This window comes from Callithrix jacchus, chromosome 4 (genome assembly GCF_049354715.1).
Source record: "Callithrix jacchus isolate 240 chromosome 4, calJac240_pri, whole genome shotgun sequence".
Taxonomy (NCBI): domain Eukaryota; kingdom Metazoa; phylum Chordata; class Mammalia; order Primates; family Cebidae; genus Callithrix; species Callithrix jacchus.
This window is the reverse complement of record NC_133505.1, coordinates 144,949,500-144,972,682: the sequence shown is the minus strand read 5'-3', so window position 1 is coordinate 144,972,682 and position 23,183 is coordinate 144,949,500. Positions and strand designations below refer to the sequence as shown.

Genomic DNA, 23,183 nt, shown 5'->3' with positions numbered 1-23,183 from the left:
TCTACATGGATCCCAAGTTAGGAGTCCTTCCTCTTGGGGGAAAGAACTCTGCTCCACATTCAAGGTCTGTATCAGATAAGAGGGCAGTGTAACCTGGCTTGGGTTCTGCTACGACAGCCTTGGAAGAGATGCTACACTGAGCCCTGAGTAGCTGTGTGTGTGTGTGTGTGTGTTTGCGTGCACATAGATATATGCATATATATGTAGGTGTAGGTTTCTATAAACATTTTATATTGAAATTGAGGAACAACGTTCAAGAAAATGTCTACAATGTCAATAGTGCTTTTTATTGCAAAGTAGTTTCTTCTTAATGTATCTTCAACAACAGTATTTGCTAAAATAGATATTTAAAATGAAATGCTTAACAATAGGTTTGTTTTTTTTTTTTTTTTGCTAGTAACTACTAGTAAGAACAAAAGTGTACCCACCAGTCTAATGCTCTTAAACAGATAACAAAAATAAACATGAGGCTGGGTTCAGTGGCTCACGCCTGTAATCCAGCATTTTAGGAGGCTGAGCCAGGTGGGTCACAAGGTCAGGAGTTTGAGACCAGCCTGACCGACATGGTGAAACCCTGTCTCTACTAAAAACACAAAAATTAGCTGGGTGTGGGGTGCCTGTAATCCCAGCTACTTAGGAGGCTGAGGCAGGAGAATTGCTTGAACGTGGGAGGTGGAGGTTGCAGTGAGCTGACATCAAGCCACAGCACTCCAGCTTGGGCAATGGAGTGAGACTCCATCTCAAAAATAAATAAATAAATGTGAATGAGAACGATTTACTGTAGTAGTAACACACAATTAATAGGACAATAATAATCTGTATCGAAGTCCTCTCATCCTCTCAGACCTAGCAGCCCCCTAGAGTCACAGGCCTCAGATCCTGACTTCAACTGGAAATGAACCCATGTGCAAAAGAAGGAAATTCATGGGGCATAACTAATTTTGCTGCTTCCTCTGTGATATCCTAAGAACCCTCCTACCTTCATTTTTTTCTAAAAGTGATTTTAATGAAAGAGAAAACAGGCCTGTTAATTGGGTCTCAGGATGAAATTTATAATGAATAAATATTATAACGAAATTTATAATTGATAGTGAAAATGCAACATGGCGCACACTGTATTGGAATAAATCCCCTTTGCACACACTGTATTGGAATAAATCATCTTTTGATCTTTCTAGATGCTGCCTCATTGGGAAAAGGGAATAGCAAGAACCAACATTCGATTACATTAAGTGATTATTTTTTATGCACAGGCACATGAAAATTTATTCTTGCTTAATTAAAGGCACTGTCCCCAGGTTTCGTGTCCTGACATGCCATTATTTCTTAAAGAAGAAGAATCAGCAGCGCTGCACATGCATGAGGAAGGCATCATCTGCACTGTGATGCTCCATCTGGTCATGTCAGTGAGACTCAACCTACTTCCTTAACTGCACTGTCATGGTTAACAGACCGGTTTTATTAGGCTGACAGGTAACAGTGGACAGAGGGAAATTAAAACAGGTGAACAAAGGAAGAGTTAGGATTTACCAATAATTATCTTCCAATACAAGCACAAATATGAACTTTTGAAAAAAAATTTCCATAAGTTATAAGGGTACAGGTGGTATGTGGTTACATGAGCAAGTTTTTAGTGGTGATCTGTGAGATCCTGGTGCACTCATCACCCAAGCAGTATATGCTGTACCATATTTGTAGTCTTTTATCCTTCGCCCCCTCCCACTTTTCCCCCCAAGTCCCCAGAGTCCATTATATCATTCTTATGCCTTTGCGTCCTCATAGCTTAGCTCCCACATACCAGTGAGAACATATGATATTGTTTTCCATTCCTGAGTTACTTCACTTAGAATAATAGTCTCTAACCTCATCCAGGTCATTGCAAATGCTGTTAATTCATTCCTTTTTATGAGTAGTATTCCATATATATGTACATATATACATATAAATATATTCCATCATATATATGCATCTATATACATATATATATCCATCATATATCTATATATGTGTGTGTGTATGTGTATACATATATATATCACAGTTTCTTTATCCACTTGTTGATTGATGGGCATTTGGGTTGGTTCCACCATTTTGCAGTTGGAAATTGAGCTGCTATAAACATGCATGTACAAGTATCTTTTTCAAATAAAGACTTATTTTCCTCTGGGTAGAGACCCAGTAGTGGGATAACCAGATCAAATGGTAATTCTACTTTTAGTTCTTCAAGGAATCTCCGTACTGGTTTCCACAGTGGCTGTACTAGTTTACGTTTCCACTGGCAGTGTAGAACTGTTCCCTGATCACCACATCCAGAAAAAACTACCGTTTTTTGATTTTTTTGATTATGGCCATTCTTGCAGGAGTGAGGTGGTATCACATTGTGGTTTTGATTTGCACTTCCCTCATCATTAGTGATGTTGAGCATTTTTTCGTGTTTGTTGGCCATTTGTATTTATCTTCTTTTGAAAATTGTCTATTCGTGTCTTTAGCCCACTTTTTTATAGGACTGTTTTTTTTCTTACTGACTTGTTTCAGCTCATTGTAGATTCTGGATGTTAGTCCTTTGTCAGATGTACAGATTGTGAAGATTTTCTCCCACTCTGCGGGTTGTCTGTTTACTCTGCTGACTGTTCCTTTTGCCATGCAAAAGCTCTTTAATTAGGTACCAGCTATTTATCTTTGTTTTTATTGCATTTGCTTTTGGGGTTTTGGTCATGAAATCCTTGCCTAAGCCAATGTCTAGAAGGGTTTTCCCCATGTTATCTTCCAGAATTTTTATAGTTTTAGGTCTTAGGTTTAAGTCCTTGATCCATCTTGAGTTGATTTTTGTATAAGGTAAGAGATGAGGATCCAGTTTCATTCTCCTACATGTGGCTATCCAACTATCCCAGCACCATTTGTTGAAAAGTATGCCCTTTCCCCACTTTATGTTTTTGTTGGCTTTGTTAAAGATCAGTTGGCTGTAATTATTTGGGTTTATTTATGGGTTCTCTATTCTGTTCCATTGGTCTATGTGCTTATTTTTATACCAATACCACACTGTTTTGGTGACTATGGACTTATTGTGTAGTTTGAAATCAGGTAGCGTGATGCCTCCAGATTTGTTCTTTTTGTGGGCGTTTTGGTTCCATATGAGTATTAGAATTGTTTTTTCTAACTCTGTGAAGAATGGTAGTGGTATTTTGATGAGGACTGTGTTGAATTTGTAGATTGTTTTTGGCAATATGGTCTTGATCAAGTGGGTTTCATACCAAGGATGCAGGGATTATTTAACATACACAAATTAATTAATGTGGTATACCACATAAACAGAATTAAAAACAAAATCACATGATCATCTCAATAGATGCAGAAAAAGCATTCAACAAAATCCAGCATCCCTTTATGGTTAAAACCCTAAGCAAAACTGGCATATAGGGAACATAATGTAATAAAAGCCATCTATGACAAACCCATAGTCAACCAAACACTGAATGGGAAAAGTTGAAAGCATTGCCCCTGAGAATGGGAACAAGATAAGGATGCCCACTCTCACCACTCCTCTTCAACACAGTACTGGAAGTCCAAGCCAGAGCAATCAGACAAGATGATTTGCATTTGGATGCAAGTAAACAGGAAGTCAAACTGTCCCTGTTTGCTGACAATATGATCATTTACCTTCAAAACCCTAAGGACTCCTCCAGAAAGCTCCTAGAACTGATAAAAGAATTCAGCAGTTTCCAGATACAAGATTAATGTACACAAATCAGTAGCTCTTCTATACACGAACAGCGACCAAGTGGAGAATCAAATCGAGAACTCAATCTCTTTTACAATAGCTGCAAAAAAATAAAACACTTAGGAATATACCTAACAAAGGAGTCGAAAGACCTCACAAGGAAAACTACAAAACACTGCTGAAAGAAATCACAGATGACACAAACAAATGGAAACACATCCATGCTCATGGATGGGTAGAATCAATATTGCGAAAATGTGAACTTTAAGTAACACCAAATACATTCCTAAATGTTAGGGCAATTCCTCTTTAATGCCCTGGGTGAGAAGAAGCATAAAAGTATCTCACATTTCTGAGGTCTGCTTATACCGTAAAATTCTAGGATTCTGTGACCTAAGCTATTTATCAAATAACTTTCTGAATTTCTTCACCATAATCATAGGTCTGGTTGAAATGGCTGAGATGTGGCTTAACTATGCAAAGTAACATGCTACACATAACTTCTGAAGGTAAACATTTAATTGTCAACCAAACTGAAACTAAGAGAGATTAGGTTACTTGTCCAAGGTCATATGTTTGCAAATGACAGAGCATGATTCAGACTTAGACCATCTCTTTTCTTTTTTAAAAATATTAAATAGACACAGGGTTTTGCTATGTTGCCTAGGCTGGTCTCAAACTCCTGGCCTCAAACAGTCCTCCTGCCTCAGCATTCCAAAGTGCTGTGATTACAAGCATGGCTACTGTGCCTAGGCTAGACCATTTGTTTTGAAAATCTGCGTCCTCAAGCCTATGCCACAACGCCTACGTGGATAGCCAGCTCCCACCAACTATGTGTAGGGCACACTACTTTAAAGTGGCAATTCAAAGGGCCATGCATCAAACAAGTGACGTGAACTCTTATTTCGAGTGATAATTCATGAAGCAATGCATTATGTTGACAGTTGGTGTATAGTTATGAGAAGGGGTACGCAGTTTGGATATGTGGAAAAAATTTGGCTTTGGAACTAGCTGCTGAGTTCAAGCCACAGCCAGCACCTTTCCCAGTAGTCAAGACGGTTTCCTAATTTGCATATGAAAGGTTTTTCACCCTCACTGTTTGACAATCAGGTTGTTAGTATTCATGTTAATGAATATGGATCCTGTAAATTTAAACAGTTTACACCAACACTGATGAATTTTCATTGATTAAGCTTTTGCCAGAGCCAATTCCATTGAGCCAACTGGAACTAAACTGATTCCTTAATTGATTTTCTCTATAGCACCGTTAAAATGTTTCCATTTCATTTCTATTTTAATGAAATTATTTTTATCACTATCAATCCTTTTCTATTTCAAAACAAAGATTGGATTCACCCTTCGGGCACTGTTTCAGGCCCTAGGGATATAGCTGTGAACATAAAATTCCTTTTCTTCTGCAGGCTTTCAAGGTTTTCTAGCAAGCCAATTGCAATTATTAAGTTAAGCATATGAAATTGGCATTTGTGTAGGTCAGAAGAGGTTGAATATTGGCAATTTCATGATTCAATCTAGTAGAAATAATTCTAAATCATATAAAATGGTCATGCCCATACTTTACCTCAAGATACCAACTTTTATTGCCCATGATTTTCTTATAAAAAGCATATGAAAAATCCAAACAAGCAGAAAAAAATGAACATTAACATATAGCAATGCAAATCAATTAGGGCATTACTTAAGAAAGAGCTCAGCTCACTGTTGGCAGTGGGTATTTCCAGATAGTGGCATGGGAGAATTTTTTATACTTTCCATTTAATAACTCAAGTATACTTGCATAATCTGAGGAAAATATTTTTTAACCTTGACTGATGTAAGGAGAGTGGCAGTTGAGTCACGGAAGTGCCATTATTAAAACCTCCAGCATGCCAGTGACCGTGCTAAGAGCTCAGACACATGATCCCACTAATGCTCACAACCACTCAGTAAGGAGGGACCAATACAGTCATGTGCTACACGATGGTGTTTCTGTCAATGACAGACCACAGTGGTCCCTTAAGATGATAATGGAGTTGGAAACTTCCTATCACCTGGGAAATTTCCTATCATAACTGTCCTAACATCATGCAACACTATACTCACATGTTTGTGGTGATGACAGTGTAAACGAATCAACTGTGCCGCCCGTTGTATAAAAGCACAGCACATACAATTAGGTACAGTACTTCACACTGGATAATAAACAGCCATGTTACTCGTTTATATATTTACTGTTTTTTTTTTTATTATTATTTTACAGCATACTCCTACTTACAAAGAAAACAGTTAACTGTAAAATGGCCTAAAGGCAGGTCCTTCAGGAGGTATTCCAGAAGGTGGCATTGGTACCATAGGAGACAGCTGCATGTGTGTTACTGAACGTGAAGACCTTCCAGTGGGACAAGATGTGGAGGAGGAAGACAGTAACACTGGTGATCCTGACCCTGTGTAGGTCTAGGCTAATGTGGGTGTGTATGTCGTTTTTAACAAAAAGTTTAAAAATTAAAAATAGTCTCTACTAAAAATACAAAAAATTAGCTGGGCATGGTGGCGCGTGCCTGTAATCCCAGCTACTCAGGAGGCTGAGGCAGGAGAATTGCCTTAACCCAGAAGGCAGAGGTTGCGGTGAGCCAAGATTGTGCCATTGCACTCCAGCCTGGATAACAAGCGAAACTCCGTCTCAAAAAAAAAAAATTAAAAATAAAGCTTATAGGCCAGGTGCAGTGGCTCACGCCTGTAATCCCAGTACTTAGAGAGGTGGAGGTGGGTGGATCACCTGAGGTCGGGAGTTCGTGACCAGCCTGACCAACATGGATAAACCCGTCTCTACTAAAAATGCACAATTAGCTGGGCATGGTGGCACATGCTTGTAATTCCAGCCACTCAGGAGGCTGAGGCAGAATTGCTTGAACCTGAGAGGTGGAGGTTGCAGTGAGCCGAGATTGCACCATTGCATTCCAGCCCAGGCAACAAGAGCGAAAACTTCGTCTCACACATATATACCTACATATGTAAATCTTATAGAATAAGGATATAAAGTATTTTTGTATAACTGACAATCTGTCTTAAGGAAAGTGTTATTTCAAAATAATAAAAGTTAAAAAATTAAAAAGTTTCTAAGATAAAAATGTCACAGTAAGCCAAACTTAACTTATGATTGAAGAAAGAACATTTTAAAAATAGTTAGTGTAGCCTAAGTGTGCAGTGTTTGTAAAGGCTATAGCAGTGCACAGAAATGTCCTCGTCATTCACATTCGCTCACCCCTCTCTCACTGACTCACCCAGAGCAACTTCCAATCCTGCAAACTCCGTTCATGGTAAGTGCCCTATGCAGGTGCACCACTTTTTTGTCTTCCATATCTCACTTTTACTGTACCTGTTCTATGTCTAGTTACACAAACACTTTCCGTTGTGTTACAACTGCCTACAGTTGTAGTCATGCGTAACATGCTGTACAGGATGCCTGGGAGCAAAGGCCAATAGCCTAGGTGTATAGCAGACTGCATCATCTCGGTTTGTATAAACACACTCTATGATGTTCACACAATAATGAACTCACCTAATGACACATTTCTCAGGACTATCCCCATCGTTAAGCCATGCATGACTGCATTATCCACAGTCATTGATGAGGGATAGAGGGAAAGAGAAGAAAATCACTCCTGGACAAGAGGTAGGACAGGCACTGGACCCCCGAGCTCATGCCTTGGCACTATGAGACCTTAATGGTGACCATTTGTCAATCTCAAACTACATTCGAAGAACTAGAGTAAACATTTTACACACAGCAAGCCTGTGAAGAATTTTCTTTACAAAGACATTCCTTTCTTTCTGTCGACCATCAATCCATTTGAACATTTCCTTACATTATCTCCCACAGGTCAATTTTACAACTTCCCACCGTGAAATGCTGTACGCTGCTCCTCACCCCCCTTGACACACTTAACTCCTCACAGAGTCACTTCTCTTGGCACCATGGACAGCGCCTGCTCTTTCAGGTTTTCATAGGAAGCATTTTGTCAATATACATCAATAAATTAAAAAACTGGTATGCTTTGAACTAGGAGTTGTTCTTCTAGGGGCCTTTTCTAAGGAAACAATCATAGATATAGCAAAGTTTTGTATGAAAGATTTTTACTGTAGCTTTATGAATAATGTAACTGATGTTAAAGAAATCATGGTACAGCTATAGAATGGAATAATACACAATCACCAAAAGTATTCTAAAGTTTTTTTGACAGGAAAATACTTTGAAAATGTTATACAAAAATATGAGACTATCATGCAGTTATACACCACACACGACTGTAATCTTGAATAAAAACTTGCACAACCATACAGTGGAGGGAGGGAGGGAGCAGTTGGAAATAAAATCTCCCCCACACTCTGGACTGTGTCTTTGCTTTGGGGAATGTGGATGATTTGGGTTTTATTGTTTGTATGTTTCTACATTTAAAAGATTTTCAAGAGTAAAACATGTTACCTTTAGAATTAGGGAAATGGCCAGGTGCAGTGGCTTACATCTGTAATCCCAGCACTGTGAGAGGCCAAGGCGGGGAGATCACCTGAGGTCAGGAGTTCAAGACCAGCCTGGCCAATATGGTGAGATCCCAAGTCTACTAAAAATACAAAAATCAGTCGGGTGTGGTGGCATGCGCCTGTAGTTCCAGCTACTCGGGAGGCTGAGTTAGGAGCATTGCTTGAACCCGGGAGGCGGAGGTTGCAGTGAGCTAAGATCTCACCACGCACTCCAGCCTGGGTGACAGAGTGAGACTCTATCTAAAAAAAAAAGAGGATGATATTGTCCCGCTACTTTTCTCTCGTTCCGCAAAATTCAAGTGTTTGCATTAGGGACCTGCTGCTGCTGCTGTTTCCGTTCGCCACTCCTTGGCAGAGGGACGCTGCTCCTGCTGGAGAGTCCAGGCGGAGTGCTAACTCCACATTGCCAGACTGCCAGCTGGAACATTTTTATCATGAAAAAAATCATTAAGGAACAAAATGCAATGTTCCATGATCCAGGGCAGGGCAGAGCAATTTCCATCGGCATCTTTCATGCTGTCAGTATATCCACACTCTAAGGCTGAAAGCTTGATTGTAGGAAAACATGTCACAGAAAGAAAGAAGCAAGGCTAATTAAGTAGACTGACTTTAAATGACACACTTGGCTAAGGTAACTGTATTTTAGGATCACAAGCCTCATTTCAGTCAGGAAGGCTTTAGGGAGAGGAAGTAATTCAAGAGATGTTTAAGGACATTTTTTTAGGAGCAAGAAAAGAAGAAGCTATTCCAGGAACATGGGTCAGTTATTGATAAATTGGAAAGAGTGGTGACTGTATAGAGGAGGGAAATGGCCTCATTTGCATTGCAATGCTCACCGTAACCTCTGCCTCCCAAGTTCAAGAGATTCTCCTGCCTCAGCCTCCAGAGTAGTTGGAATTACAGGTGCCTGCCACCACACCTGGCTAAATTTTTGTATTTTTAGTAGAGATGGGGTTTCACCATGTTGCCCAGGCTGGTCTTGAACTCCTGACCTCAGGTGATCCACCCACCTACCAAAGTGCTAGGATTACAGGTGTGAGCCACCACACCCAGCCCCATCATCTTTTGTATATGCTAATAACCTTGTACAACTCTAGAGCTACCTGTTAAAAAAATGACAACTCTATGGCCTAAGTATCTTTCAGAAACATCTATATAACAAGACAGGTAACTTAAAAGCAAAACAAAAGTAATAATTTTGAGAAAAAAAAACTGACTTCATATTCTCTTTGAGACTCACTGGCCCATTAAAGCTCACAAATAATGCATAAATAGATGTATTATAATTTCTTATAAATTAAGTGCCATGACAGCAAAATGGTTAACCAAAGTAACAGTTTTCTACAAAATAAAAATTTCCAGGTATGGTGTCAAAATGCCTTATGAAACCAGTCCAGTACCAGTTAACACAACAGTCAGAACAATGTACTTCTCACAAATGGATTAATTAGGCATTCCTAAATGACTAATCCATTTGTAAGAATTACGTAAGAGTTTCAGTAATAAATAGAGCATTTCTTTAATAAAGATTTAGCCTACTACATGGCCAGGCACGGTGTGAAATGTTAGACACACGGTTCCTGTCCATGTGGAACCCATAGTCTAGGGGAGGTGATGGACGTGTGATAATACAGAATCATAGGTACAAGGTAATAAACACTTGTATTAATGTACACACAACCAACTAGAGAAATATAATTGGGAGTGGGAGAGATTTTGTCTAGAAAAATACAAGTGTCTTCATAAAAAGGTGATAACTTATTTGGCCTTGAACTGCAGAAGACAGAATGGAATTTGGTCAGCCCAGTGAAGGAGAGGAAAAGGACATTCCCAGCTGAGATTGTAAATGCAAAGATACAGAGTGGATTCATGGAGCAGCCAAAGTCCCATTGTGACCTGATGAAGTCATGGTGAGAAGTCTGGTGTGAAATAAATTTCACAAGGGAGCTTTGAGCCAGCTTTTGAAGGGTCTTGCAGAGAAACTGACCTTTAGCTAGCTGAAAATGAGCTGATGAAAGATTTTTAATCAAAGGAATAATGTAATCTTAGACATTTTCTACCAAATGGAACTCTGGCTACAATGTAGAAAATAGATAGAAAACAGAATATCTTAACAAAAATATTTGGAGCCAAACTACTCTTGGTCAAATTCAGGTCCTGCCAATGGCAACCTGTGAGCTAAGTATTTTACCTCTTCAACTCTTCTTCATCTAAAAATATGGAGCTAATATTACCTACCTCAAGTAGTGTTAGAACGACCTGATAAGAAATTACATTAGTCAAAGCCCTGACTGCTCAAGGTCTTCCTAACATTTATAGTGCTCTGGAGGGCCCTGGGTCTGTCCTGTTCTGCAAGGGGTCTCAGACAGCAACATGGACACCTCAGCCTGCAGACCGATCCCAGCCCACCGCAATCACTGCAGGCAGCTGCTTCGTGGCCAGCCCTTAGGCCTAGGGATGCACATACTTTTGGTACCATTTGCCTTCTGAAAGCTAGGCCAGGTAAGAGACCACAGAGCTGAGTTTTTGTTTGTGAGGTGGTGTTTTCTCTGTTGTCCAGGCTGGAGAGCAATGGTGCAATCTTGGCTAGATGCATCCTCCACCTCCTGTCTGGGTTCAAGCAAATCTCCTGCCTCAGCCTCCCAAGTAGCTGGGATTACACGCACCTGCCACCACGCTTGGCAAATTTTTGTATTTTTAGTAGAGACGAGGTTTCACCATGTTAGCCACGCTGGTCTTGAACTTCTGACCTCGGGTGATCCACTCACCTTGGCCTCCCAAAATGCTAGGATTACAAGCATGAGCCACCTTGCCCAGTCCCAACAGCTGATTTCTGTAAGGAGGCTCAACACAGATGGAGAAGGGAATTCTGAGGTCTTCAGTACCTAGAGAGGGGAGGGCGGGCTTTGGGTGGGAACATTTCCATTGCCCTGTGGAGACTGAGAATAAAGCCTATACAACATGGGTGCAAGGCAGGGCCCCGCCTCACCTAGGACTCACAATAGCAGTGACAGTACCTAGCACATTAGACATGCTCAACAAATGCTTGTGATTATGGTGCCCTTTCACATGGTCACAGTTGCCTTATGATAACTTCATTGTTGTCATCTTCATTAACCAGAAGCAGGAGAGCTGAGAGGAAGGACTCCATTCTAATGGAAGGACCCAGCACTAAAAGTGCATTGAGGTATCTGCATTCAGGAATGGAAAAAAGGAAAAAGACCTACAGACAGCATGCAAACGAAGTAGAGAGGACTGCCTGAAAGAATAGCTTTGAGGAAGTAAGTGGGAAAGATAGCAACTGTATTTTCGAGTTTGAAGTGCCTTTGGGCTTCAAGTACTAATACGTAACCAATTGGATGTACTAGCCTGGAGCTAAGGAAAAATTTAGAAGTTACCAATCTATAAGTAGTAGCTGAAAACTTGGAAGTGGATGAAACTTTCAAGGAAATGTACAAGGTGCAGAACAGAAGGATAGAGCTCTGAGAAATCCCTTCAGCCACTGAGTAAAGAGAATTAATGATGCCAGCAAAGCAATAGTAGTCAGAAGAGGCTGTGATGCTCAGGAAGATGCCAGAAGGAAGGCTGCCTTCTAAGATATGTCCATTTAATACCAGTACCCTCCAGCCACTGATGCCCACTCTGTGCCAGGCATTCTGACTTGGTATACGTGATCTCGTTTGGCTGTTAACACACTATGTGATATGTAATTATTTCCCTATTATCTATGAGCAGAAAGGCTTGGAGATGGTAACCTGTCCCATGTCACCTAACTACGATGAATTATCAGCTCCTACTAGAAGCCTAACTCTACTGTGGAAATCAGAAAAAACTAGGCACACTTTGGTCACTGCTCAAGAGGCGGCGGCATGGAAAGAAAAAGAAGTGATGTGAGCTAGGAACTTTCTCAGTGAGTTAGCTCACTGAATCCTCACAGGAATTGGGGTAATGGGCATTATCCCGTCCATTTCACAGTCCAAGACACGAAGCTCCTGGAGTCATGGATCCATGGACGGAGTTGGTAAATGGAGGAGTCCAGACTCAAATATGAGGATTCTAGGACACAAAAGCCTATGCCCTTTCCATAGCAACGGGTTCTCTCTCTACCACAAGGGAGCAAAGGCTAAAGGGGGGGGTGAAGGCCCCCACAACATGGAAACAAGCACTGGCATCCCTGCAAATTAACCAAAGTATTGAAAAGGTTTAATCTTCCAGTTTTCCTACGTTCTTCCCTCAAACCACGCAGCACATGGAACCAACATAATAATCTCCACTTCTCCCAGGAAACGCAGCACTGAGAACTGTTTCTGTTTGAATTGCACGCTCAGATATAAAATGGGCAAGTACATGGGCTCCAGAAGATAGAAAAATCTGCACCCTTCACTCTTTCATTGGCTTTTTATCTATAGTGATAAAACTTTCAGCCTTACACCATTAAATTTAGCCTCAGATATAGTAAAAGCTAAGCATCAGGCTAGTTTAAATACAGGGAAAGGCCAAGGACATTACCTTAAAGCTTCATCTCTGGTGCTGAGATTGACTATACCACTTAAGGCTCAGAATCACACACTCATGAAACACTCGCTCGGCACTGTTAAGCCTCATGTCCACTTGACACATCCATCCATGCTTCCAAATGCCACCCTGCTCCATATTCCTGCTTGCCCGATTAGCATTCCCAGGGCCCCTCCTGGCAAGGTTAGTGCTTCCTCCACCCCCATGACACAGGATATGGTAGCTGGTTACATACAGGTGGTTTTAGGAGTATCATTAAATAACTGTGGGGGAACATGTTTATCTTGCCTGGTTCACAATCAGCTAGCAATGAAAATCCTAGTGAAATCATCTAACATGCAAGTGAACTACCTTTCTAGTATCACAATGGCATACTACATTTTTTACATTTTTTTTGAGATAGGGTTTTGCTCTATTGCCCAGGCTAGAGTGCAGTGAGTGGCTCAATCATCGTTCACTGCAGCCTCAACCTCCCAGGTTCAAGTGATCCTCCCACCTCAGTCTCATTGGTAGCTGGGACTACAGGTTGGCTAATTTTTTTTAAAAGTTGTTGGTAGAGATGGAGTTTTGCCATGTTGCCCAGGCTGGTCTCAAACCCCTGGGCTCAAGCGATCCTCCCTCCTTGGCCTCCCAAAGTGCTGGAAATACAGGCATGAGTCACCGTGCTCAGCCACATACATTTTAAAAACTGAGACCATAGCTTCAAAGAGGAGACGATATCTGTATTTCATGTTAATTTTTGACCAATTGTTAAAATCATTCCCGTAATAAAGGAGACAGTAAAATGACCTTCCTCCCTACCATGACACATCAATTTGATGGAATTTTAATGGCCTTTAAAATGCTTTTAAATAACACTTAATGACATTGGAAAAATGTGTTTGATATGCTTAAGTGAAAATAGCAAGCTTCAAAACCTGACATACCATATATGCCAATTTCATTATATATCTCAGAAGAAAATAAACCAAATATTAAGATTCATCTTTGCACCCAGCAGCCAGAGGTTAGAGTTTAGATTTTAACAGTTGTTTCTGGGTAAACCTGGGCGAGGTATCCTCACAAAGCCTCAATCTCTTCATCTGTAAAGTAGGGATGTAGTAAAACCTTCTGCGTGGTTCAAATGACATGATGTGTGTGTCAATACTTACGTTTCCTAGGCTTTTGAATTTTCTACATTGAGAACATACTCAATTCAGACCCTGACATTACCTTTTTACACAAGTGTGTCATTTGTGTGTGTATTCTCTTACATTCTAAATAATTTAAAATGGGTGTCTCTGTGGGGCAAACTGAAACACTTTTACCTTTTGAAGTTACAGCTTCTGCCCTCTGCTAAAAGCTTTGCAGTACCTTCTCCACAGGCATCGAACATCACTTTCATGCATCCGTGTATGAGATAACTCCCCTTAAGTAATTCATTTTGGCAACAAACATCAGGCAGAGAACGAGGTAAAATTTTATTTTCCCATAAACAGCAACTTCTCCCAGCAGTAATAGTCTGTGGTATTTCAACTACTGAACATCCCTTTCAATCCTGTACTGCAAGCACTCTTTAAAAACAGGCCTTGGGTAGGAGCCAAAAAGGTTGGGCTGATTCCTTACTAGCTGCTTGCTTTAAATATATCACAGACCTTATACCTCCCTCTTCCAGCCTGCAGGTCAGCCGACTAAGATCTACATTAACCTGCCCAACAAGTAGCCTCAGGTCTGGCACTATGTGATGTGAAGACAAGGCAAGACTGTTGCTCAGGATAAATGTTGTGTTAGAGGTTGGGTTTGTGTGTGGGCACAACAGGTGCCCTTTAGCCTGTTTGCAACTGCCTGATAGCCTCATCACCCTGAAGGCAGCTGTATATATAGCAATACATCAGCAATGGGCTGCTTCACTCCACGCGGGATAATAGCAAGTCGACTATATAAATGCATGACCTTTCCAAATGAGACATGTGCTGGAAGAAAAACAAATATGCCCAGTATTTTTTCATAACGCACTGAAGACATTAAACATTAGCAGACTGTTCTCTTAGTGCAATGATTCAAGAGCAAAAGGCAGTTAAACTAAGACAGTAAAAGCTGCCTGACAAGTATCCCAACCCAGGGCATGACAAAGGGACTGTGGAGGACAGGACAGATTCTACTTAAGGGACCAGAGAGTGGGGAACCTAAGTCTGCCTGATGTTATTATTCTCGCCATTCATATCAGACACCACAAAAAGCAAATGCAGCACCATCATTTGTACCAGGAGTGGTTGTAAATGCCCTGCATCCAAACAGAGACTTAGGAAGCTTGTGGAACGACACGTAGGTGCCCACAAAAACCAATGAAAACCAGCTAAGGTCCTGGAAGTCGATAATGTTCACACGGAAGAAAAGGTAATCTGTCAGTAAACAAATACTTACGTATTAAAAACACTATAATTATTCTACTCTATTATTTTATAGCAAAATCCTATTAATGTAGCTGCCTTTAGCTCACAGGTGTTTTTCCTTTCCCTAAACTCCCCAACACACACTCATTTCCCATCCTAGTATAATTGGGAGAAGTTCCTAACTTGAGGAAAACTAGGAGCACTTGACTCATCCACCTACACCTACCACTGGCTACACCCAATGCCTTGTTACCAGCGTGACTGGACACACTATTCACATCAGGTGGATGCTGAGGTGGGCTAAAGTGTTTCCCCCACTGCATCCAAGAGTGTGCACCAAGGCACACTCTGTCCCAGCGTGGAAAGGCGGAAACAGGCCACAGAGGACTGAACCAGGAACTGGACTGAAAGACAGGGTCAGACCAGCCTGGAGAGAAACGTTCAGACTCAAGTTTATGGGGCATCACCACTCTTCATGGCTATACTAGGGGGCATTCTCTCCCCCCGCCCAGGGACACACAGGGACCCAATATTCTTACAGAGGCTGGGCTCTACCCAACTGTTCCTTGAGAGCCAGAGCCTTCCTTGCTCAGGTGTTAAGGCAGCTGTGCCTACCCATCTGAAAGCCCAGGGGGCCTGAGCAAGGAGCCTCACTGCTCCAGGCTAGGGAGAGAGACCATAAAGGGTCACGGTATCATGAAGGACAATGGGGTCTGTGAAAAGCACTCTGGTCCAACTCCCTCCCATAGTTTAGCTCTGAACAGAAGTAGGGGATAATCCTGGGTATGTTACTTGGCTCTCTCCGAAGCTTAGTTTCTATCCACCAGATACTAGGAAGGTTCTGACCTCCCCAGCCTCCTTCAAAAGAATGAGAGGGCCAGGCTCGGTGGCTCATGCCTATAATCCCAGCACTACGGGAGGCTGAGGCAGGAGGATTACCTGAGGTCAGGAGTTCAAGACCAGCCTGACCAACACAGCAAAATGCTATCTCTACTAAAAATGCAAAATTAGCCAGGTATGGTGGTGCATGCCTATAATCCCAGCTACTCAGGAGGCTGAGGCAGGAAAATCTCTTGAACCCTAGAGGCAGAGGTTGTGGTGAGCCAAGATCACGCCATTGCACTCCAGCCTGGGCAACAAGAGCAAAACTCTCATCTCAAAAAAAAAAAAAAAAAAAAAAAAAAAAGGCAAAAAAAAGGATGAGAAGATCAGCTTGCAGAGGTGATACGTTAAAGCTTTGAAAGGGACAGCACAGTGAGAAGAGCAGCAGAGTCTAGGGAAACAAGCCCTTTTCTTTTGTCCTGGCTCAGACACTTGTGTTCCCTACGAGTCTCAGTTGTTTTGCTTGCAGGATGGGGATATCTCCACTACCTCTTCAAATTCTAACAGCCTCCACTTTCAGATGTATGGCTGGCAGTGTCCAGCAGCCTTCGCCTTAGTGACCAGAGTCCAATTTATTTTGCCCAACAGCATGGTCAGCTCCAAGTGGTAGAACAGGATTGGTGTGAGCCTTTCCCAACAATCCTGTTTTCCACTTTTCCTACCTTCCTTTTAACCTCGCAAGAACTTTTGCTTTGCCAATAAAAAGGACCAGACCTGCTTAGTTGGCTCTGCATTCTGCCTTCAGTCTTTCGGACTCTTTCTGGATGGGGATGTGATATCTGAAGCTGCAACAGCCATTTTGTGCACAAAGAGTCAGATATAATGGAAGGCCAAGAGAATCCTGGCAATATCAGTGCCGAAAGCTGACTCCAGACAGCCTGTTACATGAGGAAAATGACCCCATCTCATTTAAACCACTGCTAGTTAGGCTTTCTCTTGCTGACAACTGAACACATTTGTAAGTCACACACTCCACTAAGACCTATTTCCAGAGAAGAGGCAATATTCAAGTATGGCATATGTGTCCTCTGTCCCGATACATTTCCCAAGGGTGAAAGGTGAAATAAATAGGAACAACAATTCCTATTCTAACACATCTAAATGGCAGATATTCAACAAATATGCATTGAAGAAAAAGAGAACAATTTTCAAGTCAGACCTATATTTGAACCTCTATCATATATTAGCTGTGGGACCTCAAGCAAGTGATTTTATCACTCAAGCCTCAGTGCTCTTATCATTAGAATGCAGATTATATTAGTACCTATTGTACTTGTGGTAAACATTAATAAGACAATGCATGCCAAGCCATTAGTATAATTCCTGGCATAGAACAATGCTCCATAATTGGTAACTCTCATTACTGGGGGTCACTTGTGTGGCACCAGAGGCTATGGGCATAAGGATGATGGTGTTAGGGGTTTAGATGGGAGAACCTACAAGTAAATCAGTAATTTATGGAGGCAGGTCGAAGCTATAATATACATCTACATGCTCAAGGGTGAAAAGAAACCCAAAGCCCCACATCTAAGGGCCCGTACCTTGTAAACGCCGCAGACACCTCAGCTCTCCCCGCATCTTATCAAAGTTACCAACCATTTAATTTAAAACTTCAACTCTAGCTTACACACAAAATTACAGGACAACAAAATGGTCAAAGGACAGCCAGACACAAAGACAAGAATCCTACCACAGATCTTCAGATTGGTTACGGCAGTTGCACACGCCTGAGCTAGCCTCCCTTCTCTGGGTCCTATGGGTGGTGATAATTCCTTTAGGGAGGGTGCATCAGTTAGGGTGTGTTCAGCTGCAAGTAACAGAAAGTCCAATTCCCTGAGTGGCCTAAACAAGGAGGCAGATTGGCTCCAGGTTTAGGTGATTCAGTGGTCCCTTAACACAGCCAGGAGGACTTTTTATCTTTCTCTGGATCCACCATGTGTCAGCTTGAGTCCCTGGCTGGCTCTTCTCACAGCTGCAAACAGCTATAGTGGCTCCAATCATCATTTGAATGTGAAACGTTTCAGAGGAAAAAAGGACTTCACTTTCACAAGACTGAGAGGGTACCCCTCTCACATTCTGATGCAGGGCAAGCTCGTGGCCAGCCTCTTTGGAAGCACAGGGCTGATAATGAAGGCAGATCCTATACCTGGTATGGGGGTTGGGAGCAGTTGGATGCTGGGTAGGCAAGTAATAGTTTCTCCATTGGAAAAGGATGAAAGGCCTAGAGAATTTAAAATGCCAATAGTTAACCCCTAAACTAAGAAATAAGAAAGCCCCTGAATATTTTCTGGTTAAAAATAAAACCAAAGCATTATCTTCAGGGAGGTATGGTGCTGCAGTACAAATGGAAATGTGATGTCCTCTGTCCCACCCATAGCTCCATCAACAACCACCCTCATCCATGGACTGCCATGAGAGGCCAGCTCAAAGAAATTTGAGTCTATGAGTAAAAATGGAAATTGAACACACTGATAGAGCAGCATTAGATCCCAGTTCCCTTTTTTCAGACACTGGAATTTATTTTAAAGAACACTTAAGACTGCCATAGTCAAGTTTTCCAGATCTTGCCTGCTCAGGCAGATTTGCTTATAATTCCCAATGACCAATTAGGTCCCTTTATAGTCACAGGACTAGGAAATAATGCTACTTAAATCCAGAGTCTTATCTGCACTTTCTTCCCGGTACCCTTGTTTTCCTATCTAAAATCACACTTTGAAACCCAGCACAGGAGGGTGAAATCCTTAATCATGCCACAGACTGCCAGAAAACTGTGAGCCTGTTTACTAGAGAGACATTTCATTCACGATTTGTTGTACATTCTGCAAACTGCCGTCTTACTTTGTATCTTATGTAATCTTCATAAGAACCCAGCAAGGACTACATCGTTTAGGGAGGTGGGGGCTATTCATTCCATAGCTATGAGGATGGTAGAAGTATAATAAAAGTAGTTATTTTTCATTAAAAGTATATCATATTAACATAGAATGGGTTTGATAATATTTTTAATGAATAATTTAAACATTTTGTTTTAGTTTCTAATATGGTAAATCGATATAATCCAAATTTTAAATAGAAGCTCTGTGGGATAAATAATTTTTAAAAATGTGCAGGGTCTTGAGACCAAAGAGTTTGAGAAGTGCTGCCTCAGTCCACATCAGTAACGCACTGAGGGTTCTGAGTGCGAGCCCCGTGGGTGGGAGCTGCCTTCCTGCCCCAGTGCAGGGGAGACACAAAGGAGCAAGGCCCTCCTCTGGACAGACCCAGAGTGGACATATGCTGAGCACTCACAGGGGAGGTGGAGGCCACCTCTGTGACCTGCAATGGGATCTCGCCAGACTTACCATGCTGGGGAAACAGAAGCACCTCCCCACCTTCCTGTTTCCATCTCCGTTTATAGAAACTGACAGGCAAAATGACCAGCTTGAGGTTCCAACAGGCATACGAGGGAGAACCAGGACTTGGCTTGTGTATTATGATGACCTCTTTGCTTTCTCTTCAGCAAGTGAAGAGCTCTTTGAGAGGAGGGAGTGCGTCCTGTTCCTCACTGGGTTTCCAGCATGCACCACGCTGCGTGTTTGGCTCTGACTCCAAACCCGGGCCACCTGCTCCCCATTGCCAACTGCCTGATCCACGTGAGCTCAGGCCCCACCCTGTCTTTCCACTCAGCATCACACTCTCCAGACCCCTCCGATAGAGATGTCAGCATGCAGAACTGAGCTCAGTGAGGCCATTATCTCAAGCAAACATTCATAAGAACATCCTCTGCACTGGATGCCTGGGCATGCACACCTTTAATAACGATTTTTTTTCTTAAATCCTCCTGTTGACTGTAAATTACATCTCTGTTTATTACCTCTGAAATGCATGAATGCTACCCTACCCATTTTCAGCAAAGGTGGTGTTGCTGGCCTTGTCTTCCATACCCAGCTTTATTTCAGAGTTGGGGGTAAATCCAGCAGCCCTCCCAGCTAATCAGTCCTCTGTTCAGCCCTCTCCTCCTGCCCTTCCCAGTCTGGGATCCCTTCTCCCCCCACCCCCAAGCACAGCTGGACCCAGTTTCCTGGCTTCTGTCCCACCAACAGCCTGTATGCATATAATACCCCTTTTGTTTTTGAAGGTTTTTCTCCCAGCTGGTCAATACAGAAAAACAAAATAGGATTTATCAAATAAAGCACACCATGGGGCAGTTACAGTTTCAGGAAAAACAACAACAACAACAACATTATTTTAAATAGAACAATTCTCTCTGGACTTCATTAAATTGAAAATTAGTGTAGGTCTGCTCTCAAATATTCTAGAAGCATTCCTTTAGGCCTAAAAATGAGCCCTATCCTAAATCTTCTCTCAGTAATTCTTCAGTTTTGCTCACCTTAACCCCTATTAAAAAACCATATTAATTGTTACCCGGCCTTTCCCTTGTTCAAGTCAGCAGCAGGTGGAGAGGTAAGAGTTAGTTATTTAATTACATAATTACTGAGGTTTCCCCAGTGGGTATTCACATCAATTCCAGACTAGAATCTCCTTTATCTTAAAGTTTCCTCCTGCCTTACAGAGAGGTAAAGTCAATTTAGGTCATTTCCTGGCAAAGCTGGGGATATACACTAATCTTAATAGCTCTAATAATTCATGACACTCCCCTCAGTCTGAATATAGAACAACCCTCTTTTAAAAGTACTAGCTGCTTGGAAATTCCATGTAAAACTGTTTCGATACAAAGTGGTCTAATCTATAATCCTTTATTGATAAGCTGCACTTGTGAGTGGGCAATGGCGAAATATAGCAGATTTTCTAGGTTTTTTTCAACAACGGTGCTTCATCAAGTCATTTACTACATGAAATTTAGTTGTATGTATCTCAGCTCTTCCCATAAATTACAAATAATAAAAAAAAAACCTTCTGTATTAAGTCAAATAATCGGAGAGCTAATACCCCGTAGTGAATTAAGAAGGTGATTGTAGGATCCAGCAGCCCTGGCTCTGCCTTGGACTGGCTCAAGGAGCGAGGCCAGCTGCAATAGCCTCTCCAACCTCCGTGTGCCACTGTCTCACACAAGAGTGCTGTCAAGATTGAGTGAGGCCAGCATATGTATAGTAAAAGTCCCTGACACTTGGTAAAGTTTTGAAAATGTTAACTTGTGTTCTCATGTGTCCCAAATTTAGATGGGAAATGTGAATTATAAGGCTATTAAATACATTAAGAAGCATCATATTAATGGAGTATGGACTATAGAATAGGTAAAGGGAGATCTCCTGTATCACATGTATCAGACTTAACTTGAGAGATACATCAGGGAAGTATGTAATTACATAATCCTACTAATTTACATACAATTCGACTATACATAATTATGCAGCAAAATTAATATACAAAAATATAAAATAATAATAATAAACAAAGGTTTCCGAGAAAACAAAATATGATTCTAGTCTGCACCCAGCCTTCTCCCAGAAGTCCTAGAGGGTGAAAAAGAAAGATGTAAATACCTCTATGGAGCTACTGACATCACTAAATTGACAAGTTCAGGCCCCTCTCCATCTCTTGGAATCCATTTGTATAACTCATCAATATAAACAATTTCACAGAGGCATAGTTTGAAACAAAAGCAGGAAATTTGGGACTACCTTGCTTTAAAGGCACAGTTTTATGATGAAAACAATTTATAGAATAATCCACACGTAAAAATCCAATCTTCATTCCATTCAAAAGGGATGAAAAGGCTGGATGCCATGGCTCACACCCGTAATCCCAGCACTTTGGGAGGCTGAAGTTGGAGGATCATTTGAGTTCAAGACCAACCTGGCCAACATGGCAAAACCCTGTCTCTACTAAAAATACAAAAATTAGCTGGGTGTGGTGGTGGATACCTGTAATCCTAGCTACTCTGGAGGCCGAGGCAGGAGAATTGCTTGAACCCAGGAACAGAGGTTGCAGTGAGCCCAGATTGTGCCACTGTACTCCCACCTGGGCAACAGAGTGATTAAGACTTTGTCTCAAAACAGAACAAAAGAAAACAAAAGGAATGAAGAGGCCTAAGAAACAAAAATTCATGATTGGATTTGTTAGGCGTATTGTTCAAGTAAAGAGACCACCAGGCAGGCTTTGTGTGAGCAACATGGCTGTTTATTCACCTGGGTGCGGGTGGGCTGAGTCCGAAAAGAGAGTCAGTGGAGGGCGGTGAGACAGTAGTTGGTTTTATAGGTTGGGGCAAGTAGTCAGCTAAAGGTGGTAATCTATTTTAGGGAGAGGAAGGGTGTCACAGGATGCATGGTCACAAGGGTAGGGGTCAGTAATCTATCTTGGGGAGGGAAGGGCATCACAGGATGCGGTCACAAGGTAGGGGCCATCTATTACAAACAGGCATGATCATAAAGGTGGGGGGGTATCAGTTGCAAGCAGAGGGGAGGGTGAGGTAAATTACATAGTTACAGAGGTGGGGGTCCTGAGAAATCCAATGTCCAGGGAGGAAATTTCACAAGGCTGAGCAGGAACAATGATTGCAGGTTGCAGGAGGAGTGCAATTAGTTGAGGCAGCAACAAGTTTTTTCACTTCTTTCTGTGGCCACCTGGTTACTTGTGGTTTCTTAAGACTTTCTGGCTCCTGGAGACCATTCAGAGGTGTACATGTGGGTCAGCAAGGCTATAATGGCCAGGCTTGGACTTGCAGGCCTGATGGGATTGTTATTTTTTTTTCAGTGGATCTTTTTATGTTTAAAGCTAAGTGTTAGCAAGTCATCAACTAATGGTCATAAAAGATGAGGGGCCATGGCTTGTTTCTAAACATTATTATATTTTGTGTACATCCTAAAATATCACTCAAGCCAATACCCCTACATACTAACTTGGGTGATTTATGCACTTATTTTTTAAGTGGTGACTTCTTTAAGTGATGACTGCATCTCTTAAAAAGTGCTTTTAGGTCAGGGCTATTAACAAGGAGAGGCTTTGTAATGGAGAGCTAATTGCAGGTCTTCCTTATCAACCGGAATAGAACACAGAAACCATTAGGACTGGGTTACAATGGGCAGACAGCCCACAGAAGCAGCTGTTTGCAAGTTTGGAGATAGAATGGAATTATCACTTAGACTATGTTAAAAGGAAACAAGAATATTCTTTGTCTTCCACTGCAGCACGGAAAAGAAAAAGAGAAACTAGATCTTCAG

The 23,183-nt window shown here is 41.7% G+C and overlaps 1 protein-coding gene across 4 annotated transcripts in view; it reads right to left on the bottom strand.

The window, feature by feature from the left end:
• The window catches only part of ARFGEF3 (ARFGEF family member 3), a 182,280-nt gene that overhangs the window by 140,739 nt on the left and 18,358 nt on the right, over positions 1 to 23,183 (bottom strand). Inside the window, exon 1 of one of the 4 annotated variants that reach the window (XM_035296842.3) lies at positions 19,365 to 19,527. The exons of the other annotated variants lie outside the window; for them this stretch is intronic. Coding sequence (XP_035152733.2) covers positions 19,365 to 19,408 — 44 coding nt within the window. The 5' untranslated portion in view covers positions 19,409 to 19,527. Of the gene's footprint in view, positions 1 to 19,364; positions 19,528 to 23,183 lie in introns of those variants that run through there. 4 annotated transcript variants of the gene reach the window in all.